Source organism: Melanostigma gelatinosum (assembly GCF_949748355.1).
Source record: "Melanostigma gelatinosum genome assembly, chromosome: 18".
NCBI classification, from domain to species: domain Eukaryota; kingdom Metazoa; phylum Chordata; class Actinopteri; order Perciformes; family Zoarcidae; genus Melanostigma; species Melanostigma gelatinosum.
This window is the reverse complement of record NC_136651.1, coordinates 9,557,425-9,580,525: the sequence shown is the minus strand read 5'-3', so window position 1 is coordinate 9,580,525 and position 23,101 is coordinate 9,557,425. Positions and strand designations below refer to the sequence as shown.

Genomic DNA, 23,101 nt, shown 5'->3' with positions numbered 1-23,101 from the left:
TAAAAAACAATGAAAAGTGCTTAATATCTTTATGTGTGATGACATTTGAATATTTGTTTTATTCAGTTAGTTTTGGTGTAAACGTGTTGATCTTTAGTTTGTATCAGTGTTTTTTTTCCAGTGCTCCATCCCTAAAGTGTCCTCCTGTCATCCCCGTTCAGCTGTTCATTGTCTCAGCTTTCAGTATATTATCTACAGACATAGCTGCATTACTATAAATAATACTTTAAATAATGCTGTAATGTGTTGAACTCTGCATCTGTGTTTCTTTAATGGAACATTTGTTACTTTTCAATTAAAAAAACAAACATATTGTGTTAAAAATTCTACATTGAAAGTCCATCAGAAGACGAACAGATGTGTTGTTAAATTGCATACCAGGTCAAACCATAAAAGCTCTCACTCAGCATGTTTCGTTCTCCGTTCTGTTCACTCAGATGTCTTTAATGACGCGTGAGCTCAACTGCGTTTTATGAGACTGGTGCTCTTTGCTGTTGGCTTGTGTTTGGTTTAGTTAGATGGATGGGTTCCACCAAACCACATGGGAAATAAAGCCATCATCTTTTATGCAATACGTTTGCCAGGCTTAATGGAGGGCTAGAGCAAACAGGCAGACAGTGAGAGGAGAGCAGAGCAATGAAGGAAAGAGAGGTTTAGGGCTTTACACTCTCGCTATGGATTGTATTATGTGTTTAGCTTCTTCTTCTTCTTCTTCTTCCTCAGTGGAAGAGACTGTAAAAAAGCACCTGTCTTCAACCAAGAAAATGGCACACCATGCACTCACACTTAATTTGAATAATAAAATACAGCTGTTACACCTCCCTGTGATGAGTAACCACAGAGATAATATGCAAACACGTTTTATGATTTGATATTAAGATGAATCTGTGTCTGGAATCCTACGTAACTTAAACAGAAAGGTAAACACACTTTAAATGCATCTGCATTGTAGTAATTGATATGTTTAGTGTTTTAGATGAACATATGTTGGCTGGTTTTTTATTGTCTGTCTGACTTCAACATGTTTGAGCAGCTCATATTACAGAACAAGCTGCCAACAGACAGCTGAAGCCTGAATGACTAATTAGTCATCAAAGCTCACTGCGGAAAGTGAAATACTTTTTCTGTCCTATTTTCTCCAACGCATACTCTTCTGCACTTCTGTATCAGTCCGCCACCTGCACGTTTCAATCCCATGTTTCCTTTCCTTGCATCCTCTCCTTCTCCCCTGTGCTCCATGTTCCTTTTCCACATTTCTTGCCCTGCCACCTCCCTTCACTTTTGCACTTTGCCTCCTTTTCTCCCTTCATTTCCCCTTCTGCTTCTTTACTTCTCTCCTCTCCTCTCCGTCCTCCAGCTCCTCTCCAGCACCACTCCAGGCCAACACCAACAGCAGCGGGGTTATCTTAGACATCTCCACTCTTAAGATGGAGCAGCAGGAGAGTGAGGAGGTGCCTCCGCTGCCGCTCCGCTTGCGCTTCAGAGACCTGCTGCTCGGGGACCAGAGCTTCCAGAACGATGACAGGTAGGCAGCAGTGAGGACGTGGGGAGGAATGGTCACCCGCAGCAGGAATGTTGATCAGAGACAGAAACATCACATCCAGTTTTTTGACGGTCCAAAGGGGAAAGTTGTGAGAGACATGCTAGAGTTTAACTATACTGTGAACAATACTGTTAACAGACCAGTGACCTTTTTTCAGATGTATCACCACAGTCCCATCAGATATAACTCAAGCACCCTTTCAACCATTTATTCAGTAACTGTTTCACCTGTTCATCCAAAACGTTTAGCTGTTTTGACCGTTGATCCATTGACTTTAGCTAACTGATGGCTAACGTCTCTGCTCACTTGCTGACTAGTTTTTATGCACTTCTCAACGTGTAGTGTTCAGCTGTTGAAGCTGACGCAATTAGTGGATTTGTAAATTTGTTTTGGGTTCAAATTATAATTTCTATTTTTTAAACAGCTCAGCTTCTCACAATCTTTGCATGTACCTCCATCGACAGAAAATGAAAAGGCAACTACTTTAGTGATCGATTCATTTTTTAAGAAGTCTAATTTCAAGAACAAAACATCCTCCTTCACCTCTTTACCTCATTAGATAGTGATAGTAAATTAGATAATTTGGGGTTTTGGACTGTTGGTTGGACAAAACGAGACATTTAAAGATGTTATCTCAGGATCTCGAAAAATTGTGATTGACATTTTTTCGCCAAGCTATAAAAACCAAACGTTTAATAGAGGTAAAAATTAATCATTGATACAAAATTGGTTGCAGTGCTAACACTCTATGAAGGATTTGTAACCTCAAAATTACTAAATTGCAAATACTGCGACAAAGAAGGAACACTTGGCTGTGTGTTTTCTTTGCATTCTTTCAAAAACCCTTTTATTTTGACCAGTGGACGTCAGTTCAGCTCTCTTGCTCATCTCCTGCTGCTCTCACCTATAAATGCTGATTGCCAGATTGCCTTTTCTTTTCTTTCTTTTTTACAGCTGACAAATACCCCAATTAGCATTCAATCCCACGTTTTTGGCACGTCACTGTGCATGGAGTGTTTACCTCGTCTACTTCTGGTCGTCTTAAAATATACAAGAACATACAAAAGCACAGTTTGAAGTGCTTCCTAAGCCGGTTATATGGCGTCAGAGGTGTTTGCTTTGGAGATCTTCAGCCTGGAAAGAGGTAATGAAGCGTGGCAGAGTTGAGGGTGCTGTCCATGGTGCTGAAAAAGAAGACATTTCTGAAGCACTATGTTTTTTGTGAAGTAGGCTACGTGTGTGTGTGTGTGTGTGTGTGTGTGTGTGTGTGTGTGTGTGTGTGTGTGTGTGTGTGTGTATGTGTGTGTGTGTGTGTGTGTTTGTGTGCGTATGTTTGATACATTCCCACAACAATGTATTGAAATACTTTAAAAAGTCTGACTTGAAACACATTGTTCAGTAACAATACTCTGACCTATTTTACAGTAAGAATTTGAAATGAGATCAGTCCCTCTGTTATCTACCTTTCCTCATCCTTCACTGTCTCCTCTTCTACCTTCAGTTCGACTGCAGCATCCGAGCTCAATAGACAAGATCAGTAACAGTCCTCTTTTTTTCTGATATCTGCCTCATTTGTTTTCGAAAAACACGTGTGTCCCTTTTTTCTGATTTGCAGTGTGGAAGAGGGCTGCATTTTAAACAATCCAAAGCAGTTAGTTATATGCTCATATTTGCCTTACCTAGTTATTCAGCATATAAGCTTGGGTTCTGCCAGATGGACCTCAGGAGATTGATGATCAAATGTAATTTTAGATGTGATTACAGCAGCACGACGAGGAAAAACAACAAGCTCTGCCAATGCTTTCAGTCAGATGTGACCTTTCCCCAGCTGTCCTTGCAACAACCACTGTTTCCTCTCCTCCATAAAGCTGTCTACATCTTCAGCTCCTATTTAGATGGTTGTTATCACTTTTCTGCTCTTTTGCTGCAAATCAAGCTGTCCTCTGTCCCCGGTACAGATAAAGTTTTTAGAGGTGACGGATTATCGGCGGAGTGCATAAGTGAAAATGTCACGTATTTTACAGACAGGAGTTATGGCGTTGGGGGTCTTCTCATATAACTCGGAAAGCCGCGTTGAGTGGCTCCACCAGCGTGGGCGAAAAGGGGTTGAAGAGTGGCCTTTTCCGGTATTTTCAAAAAGCACTGACTCATGGAAGTCATCTATAAATGACTACTTCAGACTCTTCAAATTAATAGAAGACAAATAGGTGGGAGGGTTACAGAAGAGAGAGCGAGAGAGAGAGAGAGAGAGAGAGAGAGAGAGAGAGAGAGAGAGAGAGAGAGAGAGAGAGAGAGAGAGAGAGCGCGCGAGAGAGAGAGAGAGAGAGCGAGAGAGAGCGCGAGAGAGAGAGAGCATTGTTCTATGTTCTTTTTGTGCCTTTTCTCAAATCCAAAAAGAAAGCATCTTTCTGTTGCAGTCGTCTGTCAGTTGTGACGGTGACATCTCCACACCAGCAGAGCTTTCTCTTGACAGACGAGCAGAAAGACAGACAGGGCACTGACAAACGCGGGCTTTGTTGCTGTGACACCAGAAGGCTTTAGATGACACATAAATGAAGACAAATCAGGGTTTCTCTGCGGCGGATCCATCGGAACATTCCTCTGGTATAATGCCACAGTGAATGTTTGCAGTTTCGTCAGGAGCTGCTGGAGAGGACCACGCTGCAACAGCATCATTTAGGGTTATTCCTGTCATAGCAACGTTGCTGTGGCAACAGGCCCGCGCACGAGAGAGGACGAGAGAGAGAGAGAGATTATATACATTTCTAAAAATATTCCAATAAGCACTTCAGTCATCACAATAAATGATTAATCAAACTCAGATTTGTCATTGAATTCGTTTTTTTTTTTACGTTGCTCGTTTGGATTGTTTTCCCTCCAAAATTAATTCATCGACAAACACAGTTTAGCGCCGTGTTGTTTTAGAGCTGCAGGAAGACGCGTTGGTCAAGAAGCTTTATAATCTGACTGCACGACGCAGCCACAGGTGTCTTCCAGCGCAATGGATCCGAGAATTATCATCCCAACCTGGGGCAATCCGACCGTGGGGACGTGGAGGTCGCACCCGTTTGGGGCTGATGCCGGGCAGAGGTAGGGCCACACGGAGCCTCGTAATGTCAGTGGAGTGGCGCTGGACGCTCTGAGTGGGAAGCGAGGGTAGGCTACTGCACTTTGAGACGTTTTTATCGCTGGTATTTTTTTTTTAACTTTTCAACGGAGACAAATTGTGCAATTGCAATTATGCAAGACATTTCCAGAGAGACGATGAGGGAAGCGCTCGCTCTGACCAATATGAGCGCGCCCAAAAACTGCTGAGACGCACAGAAATGCCTGCGTGTTTATTCATTTTAGAGTGACCTGAAACTCCGTTCTTTATTTTATTAATTAACATAACTGCTGCGGTAGAAAGTAACGATTGTGATGATCGGTTCATCATCTGATCCTTTGGTTCTTTAAGTGTCAGAAAAGAGGGAAAAGGGATTTCGAAGACTTATTGGAATGCCTTGTTTTTTAGCGACCAACATTTCAAAACGATCTATCTACTTGAAAAGCCACAACCACTGACTTTTGTAAAAACAAAAAATTGAAGGACAAATAAGTCCATATTTCATACTGTGGTAACTTTTATAGCCTTTGATTAATAGTTTCAGCTCTAATAGAAATAATTTGATAACAACTTCCACGATAAATTAATCAGTTTTTTTCTCAATTAATAGTTTGCTTTATAAAATGTTGATCACAATTTGTATTGCTTTCTATTGCTTATTTTGTCCAGCCTACAGTCCAAAACCAAAAAGATATTCAGTTTAGTAAATAGTGAATAGTTGCTAAAAAAGTACTTTTCTGCCAACTGACGAATCCATCTAATCAAGTTCATGTTGATCTGCTAATTGATTGACCGAATTGTTTAAGCTCTATCAACAAAAAATGCTTTCATGATCAGACAAATGCTTTTATTTTTGCCCTATTTGCATTGAGAGCAACAGGTCGTTCTCTGGTGGTGATTAACACCTCGTGGTGAGTTGATTTGATACAAGCAGGCCTGTTCCAGAGCTGCAAGATGATTGCACTTGCAGATATTTTCTAATCCAGATCTAATTACTCCCAGAGCGCCTTATTGCCTGAAACGTCGATGTGACGCGCAGTATGACTAATGTCAGACCTCCTTTCCTTTTAATTGTGTGCTCAACAGGAGCTGATTAAGGGTCATTACTTGTGTGTGTGTGTGTTTGTGTGGGTGGGTGGAGGGATGAGACAGAGAGCAATCTGTAGGACCCTTCTGTGTTACAGCCAACCCTCAGTTGAAGTGCCTTCACCTCCAGAGCCCATCTCTGCCCTGCTGCTGGCCAGATGTGACAGCTGTTTTCAGATTTCATCATTAGTGTTCCTCTGTTTCGTCTCTCTGGTGCCGCTTTATCATCGTGCAGACTTGAAATAGCTGCAGCGGTGCACTCCGAAGGATCTCCGCGCATCCGACAACCCACACTGCATTTTCCTTCTCACTGAACCTTTCAACCACATGCTGAAACTTGGGATTAGTGCAGCAGCAGGGTCACAGCCTCACGGGCTTTCAAACCGTCCTCAAATTCTTCTATTCTCCCTCATGCTTGCACTCTGTCTATTAATTTGTACGTCTCTGCACTCTCTTCTGCATTCAGTGAAGACTATAACAGGCTTTGTAAAGATTTTCGGTGTGTTGCCAAGCTACCGTATGAGTTGTGCTCATTCTCTCTGACTGACTCTGGGCTTCGATCTGTTTTACAAATCAACATCCAACATGTAGCCTACTATTGGTTTTTCAAATCAGAGGAAGTATTTCTTTACCCACAAGAAAGTTACTCCTGATGGCTCACGTAAAAACCTAATTCATGTGCATCATAGCCTGAAGAATAACATGATTGGAAACCTTATTTTACTTTATTTCAACAATAAAGTTTGTTGTCACTTGTTTCACAGTTTATTCTGAAATTGCATGACAGCAAAATGTCTAAATAGGATTGTAATTTTTAATATGATTTTTATTAGAGATTATGCGTTCGGCCATGTGTGTGTGTGTGTGTTTGTGTGTGTGTGCGTGTGTCTGTCCACAGCTAATCTGGCATCCCGTCAGCCTAATATATTTTATTTACAGTTATGACTGTGTGCTCAAGGAGCGCTTGAAATGCAGAAAAGTTCTGCACGGTTCAACCCTGTCTTTTCAAGTGGGAAATAAAATCAGAGCCGGATAATTACCAAACTCTCCTCGGGCAGATGATTATTATAATGAATATTCATGCTGTGTGAAACATGGGAACATTCAAAACTGCTCTGGAAAACTCTTGCGTGGCTCTTTCTGTTTGTGCTGCTGATTCTTGTGTGACGGTTCCTCTCCTTGTCTTCCCTGTTAGGGTGCAGGTGGAGTTCTATGTGAACGAAAACACCTTCAAGGAGCGTCTGAAGCTCTTCTTCATCAAAAACCAAAGATCAAGTAAGTGGGTGCGGTGCAGGTCATCTTCTCACTCACCTGAATTGGCTGTTGCTTAATTGAAAGGCTCCAATAAAAGTCAACTAAATAAAATCAATACCGACAAATGTCGTGCCTAATGAGAACCAGATGCATATCGAGGAACATGTGTCTTGCTTAACAACCACAGATTTAATGGTAATTACCACTGTGGCGCACTTACTGTAAATCATCAAATGTATACTTAAACACACCGATGTTGCTTATCAGTAACGATTAATCCCATTTGGTGCTGTAGTGTTGTTTGTAGTGAGTATTTGTGTGGAAGATGGGTCCCTCTTTTGCCTGTAGGCCTTCGGATTCGTGTGTTCAACTTCTCCCTGAAGCTGCTCACCTGTCTGCTGTACATCATCCGAGTGGTTACAGATCACCCCGGTCACAGCGCGGGACAGCAAAGCGCTTCCAGTGGCAACATCAAATGGTTTGTCTGTTGTCAACGGAATCACTTCCGGTACAAATGTAGCAATGGCAATACAATGCCCACAAAGTGCAAAGAGATTAAACAAATGCAGCTGTTTTAAGTGCTCTTGGAAATTACACAACCATCAATCGACATCTTTAAATGAATGAATTTTCATTTTTGGTCCAACGGTAAGCATAATAAAGGTTAGAAAACATTCAGTTTTAGGTATCAGACAGTCGCGAGGAGAAGATTTAACATGATGGATGTAAAATCGAATCGAATAACTTGGTTGTTTTTTTTGTTCCTCACTATTCTGCAGTGTTGACTGCCAGTGGAACGGATCAGTGCAGGACAGAGAAATTAACTGGTAAGCAGCAGAAGGTGTGATTTATGTCAATAGGCCCCCGTTAGTAGAAAATGATCCTTTGGTGAGAGCGACATTCAGCTACAACAGCTGACAACTTGGTCATCTTTTTGTGACGTATCTATCTCTCGATCTCTCGCTGACGGTACAAAAACAGATAATAATGCAATTCTTGACTGATGGAGAGGATCTTTATGGTTGGTGTTGCTGTTGTGCGCTCTGCCTTACAGGGAGTTGATCTTCTGGGTGGACAGAAAAGTTCCTGTCTGGGCCATTCAAGTGAGTCACAACAGAGTAAAAATGTATTTAAACAAGGAAAACTTTTATAAACTGAAGTATATGAACCGAGGTGATTAAATATGTGAGCACAGGCGCTTGACAACACGGTGAAAACACCGCGGATTTAATTGTCAGAGGATTATCTCTGGTGTTATTAATTCATGGGCTTGTGTTCATTATTCCCTGTTTCGGTTTGCGCAGGTGATTGTAGCCATCATTAGCTTCCTGGAGACTATGCTGCTGATGTATCTGAGCTACAAGGTAAGACAATAAACAAATACACGCATGTTAAGCATGTCAGCAATACAGTCTGCGCATCAGTCCCTTACAGTCTGTGAGATTGACAATCCATAAGTGGTATAATTAGACAAAGCCATTTATCACTCCATTAGATGATAATTACAGGATCTGGTTGAGGTGAAGGATTAAGTGGTCATGGGAAGTGACAGACTACAATTAAGAGCTGCATCTCTGACTCACTGTCTATTGTGTGCTCACAGGTAAAACTGTTAGAAAGTCTCTGCATCTTTTTTGATTTAAGGGGAACATTTGGGAGCAGATATTCCAGGTGTCCTTTCTTCTGGAGATGATCAACACAGTTCCCTTCATCATTACGGTAAAACTTTTACCATGAGTGAAATACTCTCTTCATCTCCCACTAGTTAACCACATAGCAACGCCAACACTCAGTTTTGTATTTTCAATATTTTTTTTTTTTTTTACAATATTAGACTTCAAGAATATAAGACATAAGATCTGTCGAGTCAGACTCAGCTTATTGAATACAGAAAGTGAGTAATAAGCATTTAGATAGATAGAAATAACGACTGTGTGTTACGCTGTGGTGGAATGAGTAATCTGATTTTTTAGTTAAGTAAAAGTCCTGCATTCAAACCTTTTCTTCAGTAAAGGCACAAAAGTATTAGCATCAAAAGATATGCTACTTAAAGTAGCTCGAACATATTGTATCAATGGATGATAATTATTGATGCATTGATGTGTATATCACCAACGTTGCAGCTGGTAAAAGTGGAGCTACGAAATATACTGCTGGGTAACTTGACCGATAATAATAAATCATCGTTTATTCGTTGATTTATAGTTTTGATTAATCATCCAGATTTGTAAAGTAACAGTTATTAATGTACTTGAGTGAAAATGACTTACATTTCCTCTGAGATGTAGTAAAGTAGACGTAGCATATAATTAAATACTCAAGTGCAGAATACTTCAGGATTGTAGCCTAGTTAAGCACTGTACTTGAGTAAATGTACTTAGTTACATTCCACCACTGGTGTTAAGTATACAAATTGCAGGTTGACCTACGAAACAAGACATATTCATATGCAGAGAAATGTCTCACTTTCTCCTCAGATCTTCTGGCCCTCAATAAGAAACATCTTCATTCCCGTGTTTCTCAACTGCTGGCTAGCTAAGTGTGCTTTGGAGAACATGATCGTGAGTGAAAAGCATTAACTTCAATTGTTTCTGTTCATGACTTGTTTTTCGATCAACATTTTAATGACTTTGTTGAGGCAAGGCACTTCATGCTCACAGTCGTATTGCTGCTGGTGTTGACAACAACGCATCAGTCCCCTGCTTTGGTTCTGCTCTGATCGTGAGCACCCTGGAGGTTTCCCACTGGGGGGGGGGGGGGGGGGGGATTGTCTGCAAGCCTCTCTGCATGTTATCCCGCTGTTCTGTGTTTCATGCTGCTCAGCTGTATTGCTGCAACAGGAAGCATCCAGGAGCATAATGTCATCTCATAGATGCAACTTTATGTCCTTCTCTTCTATGAGTGCAGTTCATATGTTAAAGTATGCTGTTGTTATCGGGTAGAATGATGTCCACAGAGCAATTCAGAGGACCAACTCAGCGATGTTCAACCAGGTCCTCATTCTCATCTGCACCCTGCTCTGCCTGGTCTTCACTGGGTGAGGCTGCTTCTTAAAGTTTTTCTTTAACTGTTTGTCAAGTCTTTTCTGTCATTCTTTATGAACTAAACCTCTCTGTGGAAGTTGTAATGTTTAATCTGCATCAACACCGTATAAATATATATGATGGTGTACATATAGTGTGTAGCTTAGCATCCGGTAGCGGCTATCCAATCTCAGCATTATAAAAGCAATAACGAAAATTGGTAAGCGTGGTGACAGGAAATGTTTGTGACACTTACATTTTAGGTCCATAAATTACTAATAATTTCCTTGGAAGTTTCCTTGAAAGAAAGAATTGTGTATCTGTGTTACACTTCCAATTCATTTCAAATGCGGAGCTAGCGTAAGCGTGAGTGTAGTTCACTGGAGGTGTGTTGGACATGAAAAAATGGGATTCTTTTCGACAGGAAAACAGACTTAAATTAACAATAAAACCATTTTTATTTGGGTTTAAAAAAGGAAGGGCTCTTTAGGAACTCCCTTTATATTACCAAAAATTGATCAGAAATTAATTTAACAACTGTATTACATACAGATACATTCTATTTGACTTTTCGACCAATTAAATAGCCTATTACTTCTTTATGTGAATAGTACATGGGCCTCATAAATGCTGGCATCGTGTTTGTTTGTACACGTGGCTTATCTGACCTGTTCTGCAGCACGTGTGGAATCCAGCACCTGGAGCGAGCAGGCAAAAACCTCTCCCTCTTCAACTCCTTCTACTTCTGCATCGTCACCTTCTCCACCGTTGGCTTTGGAGACGTCACCCCCCGCATATGGCCCTCCCAGCTGCTGGTGGTCATCATGATTTGTGTAGCTCTGGTGGTGCTGCCTCTGCAGGTAGGAAGATGCTGAAATATTCCTTGGTACCGTCTGAATGCTTCTTCGTGACTTTTACTCAGTTTACTTTGCTGTGTGTCAGTTTGAGGAGCTGATGTACTTGTGGATGGAGAGACAGAAGTCTGGAGGGAACTACAGCCGCCACAGAGCGCAGACAGAGAAACATGTAGTGCTGTGTGTCAGTGCACTAAAGATAGACCTGCTCATGGATTTTCTCAATGAATTCTATGCCCATCCCAGACTGCAGGTACAAAACAATCCAAAATAATGCATTTTTATACCGTATAGTACATATATAGGATGTGAATTGGTATATCCGTGCATTCCACAGTGGACACTAAAGTAGCTCTTGTGTCATCTCAAAGGATTACTATGTGGTGATCCTGTGCCCAAGTGAAATGGACCTCCAGGTGCGGAGAGTGTTGCAGATCCCTCTGTGGTCTCAAAGGGTCATCTATCTGCAAGGATCCGTTCTCAAAGACCAGGACCTGCTAAGAGCCAAGTAAGTGACACTTAAACTTCTGACTGTCGGTCGGTCCATCGCTGTGGTCCAGATTAAAGTAAAATTGATATGATACCCAACTAAATAAATACCGGTACTAATGCATACCTATACACATACATTTGCAAACATAGAGTTCAGGTCCAGTCCAGTAAAGGTCAGCTAGGCCCTGGTGACATTGGCTTCATGTGGGGTCAACCTCTGAACATATTTTAGGCAAGATTTTGGACAGTGCACCCAGTGTACTAGTCTTGTTGCTGATGTGCTTGCAATTACACTGATTGCTATAATAAAAGGTGAAACAAATCATCTTATTTTTAATATCTCTGCTACCAAAAGGCCTACCAGATGGATGACAGATCGTAGTGATTAAACTGAACATTCTGCATCATTTACGGGGAGGAGGATCGGATGGGAGATGTTTATGAGTGCAGAACCATCAGCAGGACATACATCTCTATTGTCCTTCCATTCCTTAATGTCGCCCAAATATTCTCTCTTTCCTGTCTGAGGGAATAGGCTTGTCAGAGCAATCGTGTTGCCTCATACTGAGACAACACGGTAATTATTCATTCAAGCTGTGATTCATTATTTTCAAGACTCAGCTTTTAAATGGAACTCTTTCTCCGACAAAAGCAAACATGATTCACCTCACATTCTTCTAATCAGTTTGAGTCATGAACGGGAAAATGTTAACGCACATGTCGACCTGTCAACCTGTGCATCGTCAGCTTTATTTCCGTAGCCTTAATCACATAAAGGCCTCAAAGATTCAGACATGCATCCAACTGATATTACACAAAAGGGTCAGTTTACTCGTTATTGTATGTTACAGTTAATATCTTATTTGTCGTACATTTTAAAGTATTATTAATTCATTTATTTTCATTAAATATAACAGGAACTAAACCTCAGGATATCTTCGTCTTTTCTCGTATGAGTTCCCCAGTTTAATAAAAGTGCAATTCAAACAAAAACAAAAACACATAACAGTCCTGTGCAACAGTTGTACCATAATGTATGGAACAGTTTATAGCAGACACCAAAGTATTACCTTGATGAAATCGGTTATATAGCTTCACTGTAAACATTTGCAAAGGGTTGGGATCGAGCAATTAAATCTCGAGGACTGGGTGTGTGTCGTGCGTCTGGCACTGTTTCAAATCCTCCCACACTTGTTTTGCATTCTGCACCCTCCCGTCTGTGTTAATCATATGCAGAAACAGCTCCACGTTTACAGCACACATACAGTGCAGAGCATTTCAGGTTGCTCGTTGTGTGTTTGTCTCTATGCAGGCAACTTTAAATGAATGATTGCTGTTGTCTCTTCTGACTGGTCAAAGATAACTGGCGGACTGGAGGTTTATGATTCCTTCCAGCTGTTTTGTGTTTAAATAGTTTGCCTTTGTTTTTCATGCATTCTGACCTGTTCTATTATTTGTCAACTTTTCCCGCTGTGGCAGAATGGATGACGCAGAGGCTTGTTTCATTCTAAGCAGTCGCAACGAGGTGGATCGCATGGCTGCGGTAAGAAGAGCAACAATTAATGAACTCTGTGCCGTAACTCTTTACCAATTATGAGTTGTCATTCACTTGTTTACTCACGTCATTAATGCTGTCAGTCATGGAGACAATTACCAATTAATTAAAGGGGATCACATTGAAAAAGTGAAATGACATAATCTTTTCCCACAGGACCATCAGACCATCCTGAGAGCCTGGGCGGTGAAGGACTTTGCTCCAAATTGCCCCCTTTATGTCCAGATACTCAAACCTGAAAATAAGTTCCATGTCAAATTTGCAGGTGGGAGTTTCTAAACTTTTAAGTGAAATGCTTATTTGCTCTCTGGCCAAGTTAGCACATATTTTCCAAAATGTTGAACTATTGCTGTAAGATTTGTTTCTCACATATAAAGCATTCCTGTGTAACACATGATAAAATGTTCTCGACTACTTGGATCCTTTTTCAGATCATGTTGTGTGTGAGGAGGAATTCAAGTACGCCATGTTGGCTCTCAACTGTGTGTGTCCTGCCACCTCCACCTTGGTCACGCTCCTTGTGCACACCTCCCGCGGACGGTCAGTAATCTTGCATGCATTTTCAGTCAGAAAGTCCAAAATTCTTCACATTGTTCATGTCTGCTGATGCATATGGATGTGTCCATTGAACTGGCACAGAGGGGTGAATAGGTCCGAGCACAAGACAAGACAAAAGTTCAACAACTAGTTCATTATGGAAAAACAGCAAGAGGTAAAGAAAGTGTATTAAAAGTAAAAAAGACACCAGGCAGCACCCCACACTAAATGGCCTTTCACTGCTCTTTGGAAAACAGTGTGAAAAACTCTCTGGTAGAAAATGAGTTTTCACAGCATGCAAATGGATCAATTTTAAAAGCTGATGTCGCTGGCTGAGGGAAACCACAATGATGAGGAATAAGAGGGTGATAGCTCCGACTGGGTACCTGAAAGCTCTTTAGAAAGCGAAGCTTTTGTGTATCTGTGTTCGAGAAATCGAACAGGCTTTTAGATTGCACACATTAATACAAAAGCTGTACATGAATATGTATTGTGTAGTTGCCCGACTGTGTATGAGGGAGTATGTTTATGTTTGCGTTGCATGTGTGGGCGTCCTTTAGTGCACAAGATGAATTTAGAGGCATGCAGTTCATCGGGGAGGTTGAGTGGGAAATAGGTTTAAAAGGGGCCGAGCGATATTGGTAATAATGAGCATTACGCTTGGTCTTATATATTGAGTTACAGTATGGAAGCCTTGGAGTGTGAAATATTTATGAGTCATCTTGTGTAAATGTTAATAAGTACTAAGAAGCAAGTATATAAACCACTACCTCGGGGTTGTTCTAAGCATATACCATTAAAAACTCCATCAAAGACATCAACTCCACCATAATGTATGGAACAGCTTATAGCAGACACCAAAGTATTACTTTGATGAAATTGGTTAAATAACTTCACTGTAAAGCGCTTGAGCAAAAACAGTAATTATCAGGGGTAATTACAATGGGCCTATTAGAGACAATGCAAGTGACTGACACACGGATCAAGATGTCTGCTTTCATCAGAGATCCCATAGCACTTAAGGGCACGAGACCCCGAGAGCTCTGGAGGGATGCGGCGAGAGAGTTGTGCAATAGTGATGGATCCGGAATAGATGTTCAAGATTAGCACACGAGGCAATTTCCTGACCAGGTTCACTGATCCGTGGTTTGGTTGATTGTTTTTTTTTTCCCCCTGAATGAATGAATGCAGAGAAGGACAACAGTCTCCGGAGCAGTGGCAGAGGATGTACGGATGTTGCTCTGGCAACGAGGTCTACCACATCCAAGTGTGTGACAGCAAGTTCTTTGGAGAGTATAACGGCAAAAGCTTTACGTACGCCTCCTTTCATGCTCACAAGAAGTGAGTTGACATGTAAGCTGAAGCATCTTCTTCAGATGCTGACAAGTTGAAAGTATAGCGAGGCATTTACAGCGGTATCATCTTGTATAATCAAGTGCAGCAGCAGTGCACAACTGTTCTTTATTTATGCAGATAAATAAATGCAAAATGAACAACATCTAACTTTTTGATGATACTACAGCTGTTTATGTGCAGCTAAAAAATGATGTCAAATATGATGCACATTCCAAAGACCTTTTTTCAGCTCACTGCAGCAAAATGTGTATATAAGTTTTGCATGTCCAGACATGGTGTTGTTGAAAGAAATAGTTTGACATTTTATGTTTGTTATGTATTGGCTTTCTTGCCATGAGTCTGGGATGTGTGTATGCTACAGTTTGCTACAACCAACAGCTGGTTAGCTTTGCATGGCTTATTTTAGCCAGAAAGACAGCAAAACTCAGCTTGCATCACCTCAAAAGCTAGATAATTAACAATCTTGTTTGATTAATGGCCAATCCTTGGCCATTGAATGTGTTGTCAGATATTCTTAAGTGTATGCTGTGACGGGCAGGTACGGCGTGTGTCTGATCGGTATAAAGACGGAAGAGAACAAGAGCATCCTGCTGAACCCCGGCCCGCGACACATCATGGCTGCCACGGACACCTGCTACTACATCAACATCACCAAGGAGGAGAACTCCGCCTTCATCTTCAACCAGGAGGAGAGGAAGGGCCGCACTACCGGGGGCCTCTTTGACGGACCCTCGCAGCTTCCTGTGCACAGCATCATAGCGAGCATGGGTGAGAGAGTAGTGATTAGCTGCTCTTGTTGATGGCAGAGTTCTGGACGGTATCGATGACTTTGATGTGATGGCTCCTTATGTGCGATTTAACGCTCTTGCGACTGTAATTCACAGGTACTGTTGCCATGGATCTTCAGAATACGAGTCCACCTGACGTCTCAGGTGACAAACTGGTCCCGCCGATAGTGAATGGAACAGGGGGCCGCCGGCCGAGCATCGCTCCGGTTCAGGAGATCGCCGACTCCGCCTCAATTCTGCCGTGTGACCTCCTCAGTGACCAATCAGAAGATGACTCCGTCTTCATAGATGAGAAAGGCCACTCATCTACTGAGTAAGGTTTCTGTGTCTCTGTTTGTACATCAATGCTCATAGAAGTTAGAGTTGTTGTGCTGAAAACTACATTTGTAAGTAACTAATTATATATACTTATATTAATTTATATAATATATTAATATGGATTATTTAAACTGTAAAATGATTACAATTTGCTTCATCTCAAGAAACTGCAATAGTAACTAAAATACTACTTATCAATTATTATTTGAGCATATAATCATATTTTCTACACCTGGAGACGTTTTTTTATTGTAATGTTTTGTCTTAACTGGCTGTTAGTTTCACAGACAGTCAGTTCAATTCATTGATGCTGTTGCATTTCTGGTTGAGCCTAAAATAATTAGGCTCAAATAATTGAATACAATGCTAAACCTGCAAAATGCTAATTAAGCCAACAATCATGCATCATCCAATTGAGGCTAGTTTCTTTACCATTACGCAACCTCCCAGAATATTCGACCCAAACAGACACATTTTCTTGTCTGTCATCATTCTGTGAATACTTTACCCAGCATGCAGTTGAACCTGAGTGCACCGCTAATTAACATGAATGAATTAGAGAAGTCTAGGAAACACGCATCAGCCATTTTTTGTTGTTGTTATTACAAGAAATGACAAGAAGAAAACACACAGTTGGTTTCCATGAAATGTGTCATTCATGCTTTTTTTTGGGATTTGTTTGCAGGTACGTGAAAGGTTATCCCCCTAACTCGCCGTACATTGGGAGCTCGCCCACCTTGTGCCATCTGTTGGCTGAAAAAGCCCAGTTTTGCTGCCTACGTCTGGACCAGGTGGGCAGTCGCCGTTCCAACTTAGTCACTCAATTTCTTACACTGCCTCCGTCATTACTTCCATCCCTTCCCGCCTCTCTTTGTCCGTCACATCACAGCAAACCTAAAATACCTGTCTTTGTGTTCCTTATCCAGGGTTGCAGGCACAACAGCTTTGTGGACGCTAAGGCTTACGGTTTTAAAAACAAGCTCATCATTGTGTCTGCTGAGACCGCAGGGAACGGCCTTTATAACTTCATAGTGCCTCTCAGAGCTTATTACAGACCCAGGAAAGAACTCAACCCCATTGTCTTGCTGCTGGATAACCCGTGAGTTCACATTCACGCACACACACACACGCATCGTTTCGTTCTTTCAACCCTCACTCGTTGAACATTTCACGCTGGGGAACATAATGCATGCAAAGAGCTCACGTCAGCCGATCACTTCAAGACAAGGCTGTGGAGGTGGAACTCTATTGTCCGTCCTGATGTTAGGTCACTGCTGCCGCTCACAGTGACGGTGTGTTTTAGGCGACAAAAGAAAAAGAAGAAAAAACGCTGCACTCTGTAGCTCCAGACAGTAACCATAGCAACTTGCTTTCCCTTGAACCTGAATGATATTATCTTGCCACAGAGGGAGAAAAGGATGGAAATGATTTCTTTGGAGAACACCAAGCAGGCTTTCATCGACAGCCCTGATGAGTCCCTTGTCAGCCCCCACATGTGACCTCTCTGGACTCTCATAGAAACATAACAATAAACTTTCTTCCCCCCCCCCCCATGCAGCTCTCTCTCTCTCTCTCTCTCTCTCTCGCATTACCACAGCCTTGGGTCTCTTTTCAGCAGCACCGGGCAGGTGCATAAAGTAATGTTGGTGGCGGTGGTGTTGGACAGGCAGTAATGAAGCAACAAATGACGGACTCACCCGTCAGCATAAAGACCAAGTAGGGAGTTGAAAGTCCACAGAGGCTCCTGAGGACCCGGTACTTACTGTTACTGCACATCATCACATGCTGAACACTTACGTTCCCAAAGCAGACTTTTTCAGTGTGTTTGATGTTCACTAAGTCGAAATTCGTTAACATAACGAACGCGTTGTCCTTTGATTAGTTACTCACGTGCGGCAGTTGATGTCAGTATCCACGGTGCACTTAGTCCAGCACACCTGCCTTCACTGTGAGATGTCTGAGAAGCGAGGTCAGGTGACGCTGTGCACTTTGTTTCGCACCAAAGAGTAACACTAGGTGCTGCAAAGCTGTTTACCTTGAGGTGATTGAAAACAATTAGAAATAATAAAAGCTTGCCGGGAACAACATCTTCATATGACACAAACACAAAACAGAAACCATTACATCATATTAACATTTATTGTTACGTGTGGTTTTACCCATCTTCAAGACTTCCTCCAAGTAAGTGGCAAAGTGTAATGTTTCTTGTGTAATTTCATGTCAAAACTAATCTTTTAAATGTGTCGCCTGCTTTGGAGTAAAAGGGAACTCAATTCCTCTATCATACATCATGTTTCCTGTAGGCCAGATAATCACTTTCTTGAGGCCATCTGCTGTTTTCCTATGGTCTACTACATGGCTGGGACCATAGACAAGTAAGACTGTCCTATAATAATTGTATATTAGTATATATTACAGTTATCCTTTCATTCAAATATATTCAAGAGGAATTTGTACTTCTTTGCAGCATGTAGGCAAATTGGTGTCTGCTGTTGTAATGCTCATTGTTTTGAGTGTGTGTGTGTGTGTGTGTGTGTGTGTGTGTGTGTGTGTGTGTGTGTGTGTGTGTTTCAGTCTGGACAGCCTCCTGCAGTGTGGCATTATCTACGCTGATAATTTGGTTGTTGTGGATAAAGAGAGTACAATGAGTGCTGAGGAGGACTACATGGCTGATGCCAAAACTATTGTCAATGTGCAAACGATGTTCAGGTAATTCATCAGATTGTTTCGTGATGTTTATCACACATTAATCATGACGTGGTCTTTATTTTTATAACATCATTGTGTGCGTCTGAGCCTGCATTTGGAAAGCAGATTGCTAAAATGATCGTGACGCTCAGTCTCATCCTCTGACTCTTTCTTTTAATGTCACACACCTCTGTCGTTCCAGGTTGTTTCCCAGCCTCAGCATTATCACAGAGCTTACTCATCCATCCAACATGAGATTCATGCAGTTTAGAGCAAAGGACTGCTATTCACTGGCCCTCTCCAAGCTGGAGAAGGTTAGACACGACAAGAGGGCTTGCAGTCAATTGCATAGTATGAATTATAATCGTGAATTGTGAAGAGAAAATGTAGAAGATGGTGGTTTTTGTTTTGTCTCTGTAGCCAGTCTTCTTGCTCTTATTATGTTTGACAGTTCCTTCTGACTTTCTACAGTCAGGAAAGTGACTGAGTTGTGTGTTTTGTGTGTGTCGTGGCTCTCCCCCACAGAAAGAGCGTGATAAAGGTTCCAACTTGGCCTTCATGTTTCGCCTACCCTTCGCTGCAGGGAGAGTGTTCAGTATCAGCATGTTGGACACCCTGCTGTATCAGGTTTGTACACACACCTACAGCTATGCACCTCAAATAACTCTTTTCAAAACAAGAAATGAATGTGTCTTACAGCAGCAGAGTGTCACCTGAAGAAACGGAGCCAGCAGTACCAGCACAAACCAAAAGTGCCCTCTTGTGTTCAGTCTTTGATAGAAAAATGACCCAAGTTTCTTAATATCTACTGGTTTTTTTTGGTTGTAAAGTTAAAAACGTGCTTTTTTTTGTGATTCCATGTCAGTCTTTTGTGAAGGACTACATGATCCTTATTGCAAGGCTGCTGCTGGGGCTGGACACCACTCCAGGATCAGGATTCCTCTGTGCTGTGAGTTAGATCGAAAAAAAAGAAACGATCTGATACAGTACCATGTTCAGGTTTATCTTACTAATAGTATACTGGTTTATTTCGTGTTCCAGATGAAAGTAACAGAGGAAGATCTGTGGATTCGTACTTATGGCAGACTGTTCCAGAAACTCTGCTCCTCTAGTGCCGAAATTCCTATCGGGATCTATCGGACAGAATCCCACGTTTTCCCGACTTCTGAGGTGAGACCTCTGAGATGATGCTGAACATTGTATCAAACTAAATATCCAGCTTGAACGCAAGAATGTGTTTATCGCAAAAAAAAAGCTTGTAAGCTTATGTTGAATCCTGTAGGGAACATGAATGTCTGAACCAAATTGAATGGCAATTGATCCAAGACACTTAACTCAAAACTACAAATGTCAACCTTGTTGTGGCACAAGGGGGGGGGGAGGTAAGATATCACCAAAGTAATTAAGATGAATCCTCTGGGAACCATGAATGTCTGTAAAAAAAAAAGTGTCCATTTAGAGGCTGTTCAAATAATTCACAGAATAGGTGAAAACGTTGACCTGCTGGTGGCTCTTGAGAAAACCAGCAGGGGATGACCAAAGTCAGTAGGCTTTAGCCTCTGGGGGCCTACATGTGTGTGCTAAATTCCCCTTCAATCTATCCAATAGTTGAGAACATCCTGGCCGTAAAGGTAACTTCCTGTACCCCCGCCCCAGTCACAGGTGTCAGTCAGTGTTGACGACTGCGAGGACACCAAGGACAAGGGCGATGAGTCTCGCAGCAACGACCAATCGGATCACCCCCTGCTGAGGAAGAAGAGCATGCAGTGGGCACGACGTCTGAGTAAGAAGAGCGCAAGGTGGCAGGGAGTGAGCCGGGACTCGAGCAAGGACCACGCCCAGCGCATCGCTCAGCAGCGCCTCAACCTCTACCGACGCTCTGAGAGGGAGGAGCTGTCTGAGCTGGTCCGCAACCGCATGAGGCACCTGGGCCTCCCCACCTCCGGATATGGTGAGGATGGACACATCTTAAACTGCTCTGTGCTTTCCTTTTCACAAACGTTCATGTCTTCTTCTGCTTAAAAGTTGGTCTGTTTTGTATTATTTAACTGTTGTGTGTAGAAGACCGAACTAATCTGACAGCCAGCGACATCATGAACAGAGTAAATCTGGGATACCTACAAGGTAATGATGAATTAGGATCCTATTGAGATTAGACGAATCCAGATGTGACTATTCCAGTTTGCTGATTGGGATGGTGTTTCTGTTTCAGACGAGCAGAACGATCAGCAGAACACCCTGTCCTACGTCCTGATCAACCCTTCTCCTAACACCAGGCTGGAGCTCAATGACGTTGTGTAAGCTTTGTGCCGTGCGTGTGGGTTTGTGTGCTGTTTCGCGCAAATGGTAATCTTGTGAAATTTGAGTCACCACTGCCACTGTTTATTCCTCAGCTTTGTCAAAGCTGTCTTATTTGTGGGAGTTGTTGCGTGTGTAATGCTTTGCACATTTCATCAGGAAGCGTCGCAGTTCATTGAAATAGAAATGAATCGTGAATAAGGATAGGTAAACAACAAGCATCGCTTTGTCACTACAATTTCCTTTTACTCATTGTAATTTATTCACAATTCACTTGAAGGACTAGTGCGTAGGATTTAGGTGGATTAATTAGCAGAAATGGGAAAACAATATTCATAACTACGTTTTCTGTAGTGCATAATCACCTGAAACGAAGAATCGTTGTGTTTTCGTTAGTTTAGAATGAGACCTTCATATCTACATAGGGAGCTGGTTCTATTCAAGGAGTCCGCCATGTTGCATGTTTCTACAGTAGCCCAGAACGGACAAACCAAACACGAGCAATAGATGGGAGGGGTGGGCAGAGGGGTATTCAGTCGGTTGCACTCTGCAACATAACCGCTAGTCGCCATTAGATACACACTGATTCTTTCAAAGCTCCACTAATCAATATTTTTACATTGTTGATCGATGAAATGACCATAAGTAGTGTAAATAGAATCGCTTGTAGGAAAAAAAAATTGTCACCCGAGTCTGCAGTTAACATGTTTTAACTCGTAGTTTTTGCTGCTGTTTTTGTTTACTCATTAACCAGCAGGCAAAATAAAGCTTTAGAAACACTCACAGCCACAACAGCCGGCAGACAAAGTCAATGACTAGCTAATGAACATTTAGCACTAAAGAGCCAGATATTTCCCCCAGGAGTCACTGGAGACCGAAACAAAGCTCAAAGGAGAGTGAATGTTGGCCGTATTTGTGTCGGATGACCAAAAACACGACTCCAAATTGATAGTGATGTTGCTCTGTGTCTACTGGATGTGTAAATAGGTTTGGGAAAGCTCCTGAACGCTGAGCTCCCATGTGGCAACTCTTTACAATTGATGCACACGCGTATCTCCTATTTCGATCTGCTCTCTCTCTCTCTCTCTCTCTCTCTCTCTCTCTCTCTCTCTCTCTCTCTCTCTCTCTCTCTCAGGTACCTGATTCGTTCAGACCCTCTGGCTCACGTCCCAGAAGAGCCTCCCGTCCACAGAAGCAGCCTAAAAGAGAGACGCGAGTCCAGCACAGACGCCAGAGAAGACACACAGCTCTGATAGCATGCTGACCTTCACTGGTACACGCCTTCAACATCACCCCCTTCAGCTTTCATGGGGGTCTTGTTGGGTCCACGCAGGTCCAGAGCCTGAAAAAGGACAATTTGTGCTCCAATGTTCCTGCACTGCAGTGTGCAACTGTATTATATGAGTGCCTACTGTCTGGCAGGTGACATTTGATTTTCGTCCTCCTGCCACAGATGTTGTTTGTAAGAAAAGTGTATTCTTCGCTGTGAAAGCTCTCTCAGATGAGCAGTCGGGGACAAGCTTGTTTATAAACAGATTCAGTTGACTGAAGGGATTTGAATCGGGTCCATCACACCTGCAGCGTTGGCCTTGATTACAGCGAGTTAGAGAGATTCACACAAACAACAGGATCACAGTGACGGTAGATTTTGTGTCTGCTCTGTTTGGCCGTGGCTCTCTCAGGAAAAGCACAAGTTGAACATCAAGATTAGACATTTTGGGATGCAGGCGCTGGCGGCCCGGGATCTATCCATCTTTTCTTGACTTGTTTGAGATTAACGGAAATCAGATGCACATATTTGTAAATGTCCCTGGGCCATAAACCTATTTACCACCAATCAAGCATAATGTTCAACACTGGGTGACTTAAATAAAAGATGTGCATTGAAGGTTTCCTTTAAAGCTTATTTTTCGTATAGCTGAACCATAGAAGTGTGTTAATCAGTGGTGTAGAGGTCTTAATTAGTAAGGAATGTAAAAACAATGATGCTTACATATGTCTCGCCGCTTACATATGTCTCTCCACTGTACAAGTGCTTAGTTCAACCCCTTTAACAGGCCGTGCCATATATTCAGTATTGTGCCATAAAGGATTTATTTGATTTGTACTATGTTAGAAATCAGAAAAACCTCATTTCACTTTCAGCACTGCTCAGTGAAAGAATGTGCTTTTTAATATACATTTGTGGCTGTTTGGACCAAGT

The 23,101-nt window shown here is 42.0% G+C and overlaps 1 protein-coding gene across 1 annotated transcript; it reads left to right on the top strand.

Moving 5' to 3' along the window:
* Nucleotides 1-1,412: 1,412 nt before the first annotated feature.
* LOC306792509 (potassium channel subfamily T member 1-like) lies at nucleotides 1,413-22,151 on the top strand (the record flags this gene model as incomplete). The annotated part of the gene is made up of 30 exons (XM_079289690.1): nucleotides 1,413-1,525; nucleotides 6,931-7,010; nucleotides 7,338-7,467; nucleotides 7,769-7,816; nucleotides 8,044-8,092; nucleotides 8,294-8,353; nucleotides 8,634-8,708; nucleotides 9,467-9,550; nucleotides 9,932-10,026; nucleotides 10,692-10,872; nucleotides 10,955-11,119; nucleotides 11,238-11,374; nucleotides 12,838-12,901; nucleotides 13,070-13,178; nucleotides 13,345-13,453; nucleotides 14,642-14,791; nucleotides 15,345-15,574; nucleotides 15,691-15,907; nucleotides 16,598-16,703; nucleotides 16,839-17,011; nucleotides 18,216-18,287; nucleotides 18,487-18,621; nucleotides 18,803-18,914; nucleotides 19,126-19,227; nucleotides 19,466-19,549; nucleotides 19,642-19,770; nucleotides 20,257-20,551; nucleotides 20,662-20,724; nucleotides 20,813-20,897; nucleotides 22,034-22,151. Exons 1-30 carry the CDS (start codon nucleotides 1,428-1,430, stop codon nucleotides 22,149-22,151), a joined length of 3,555 nt encoding a protein of 1,184 aa, XP_079145816.1. The 5' UTR covers nucleotides 1,413-1,427.
* Nucleotides 22,152-23,101: the final 950 nt, after the last annotated feature.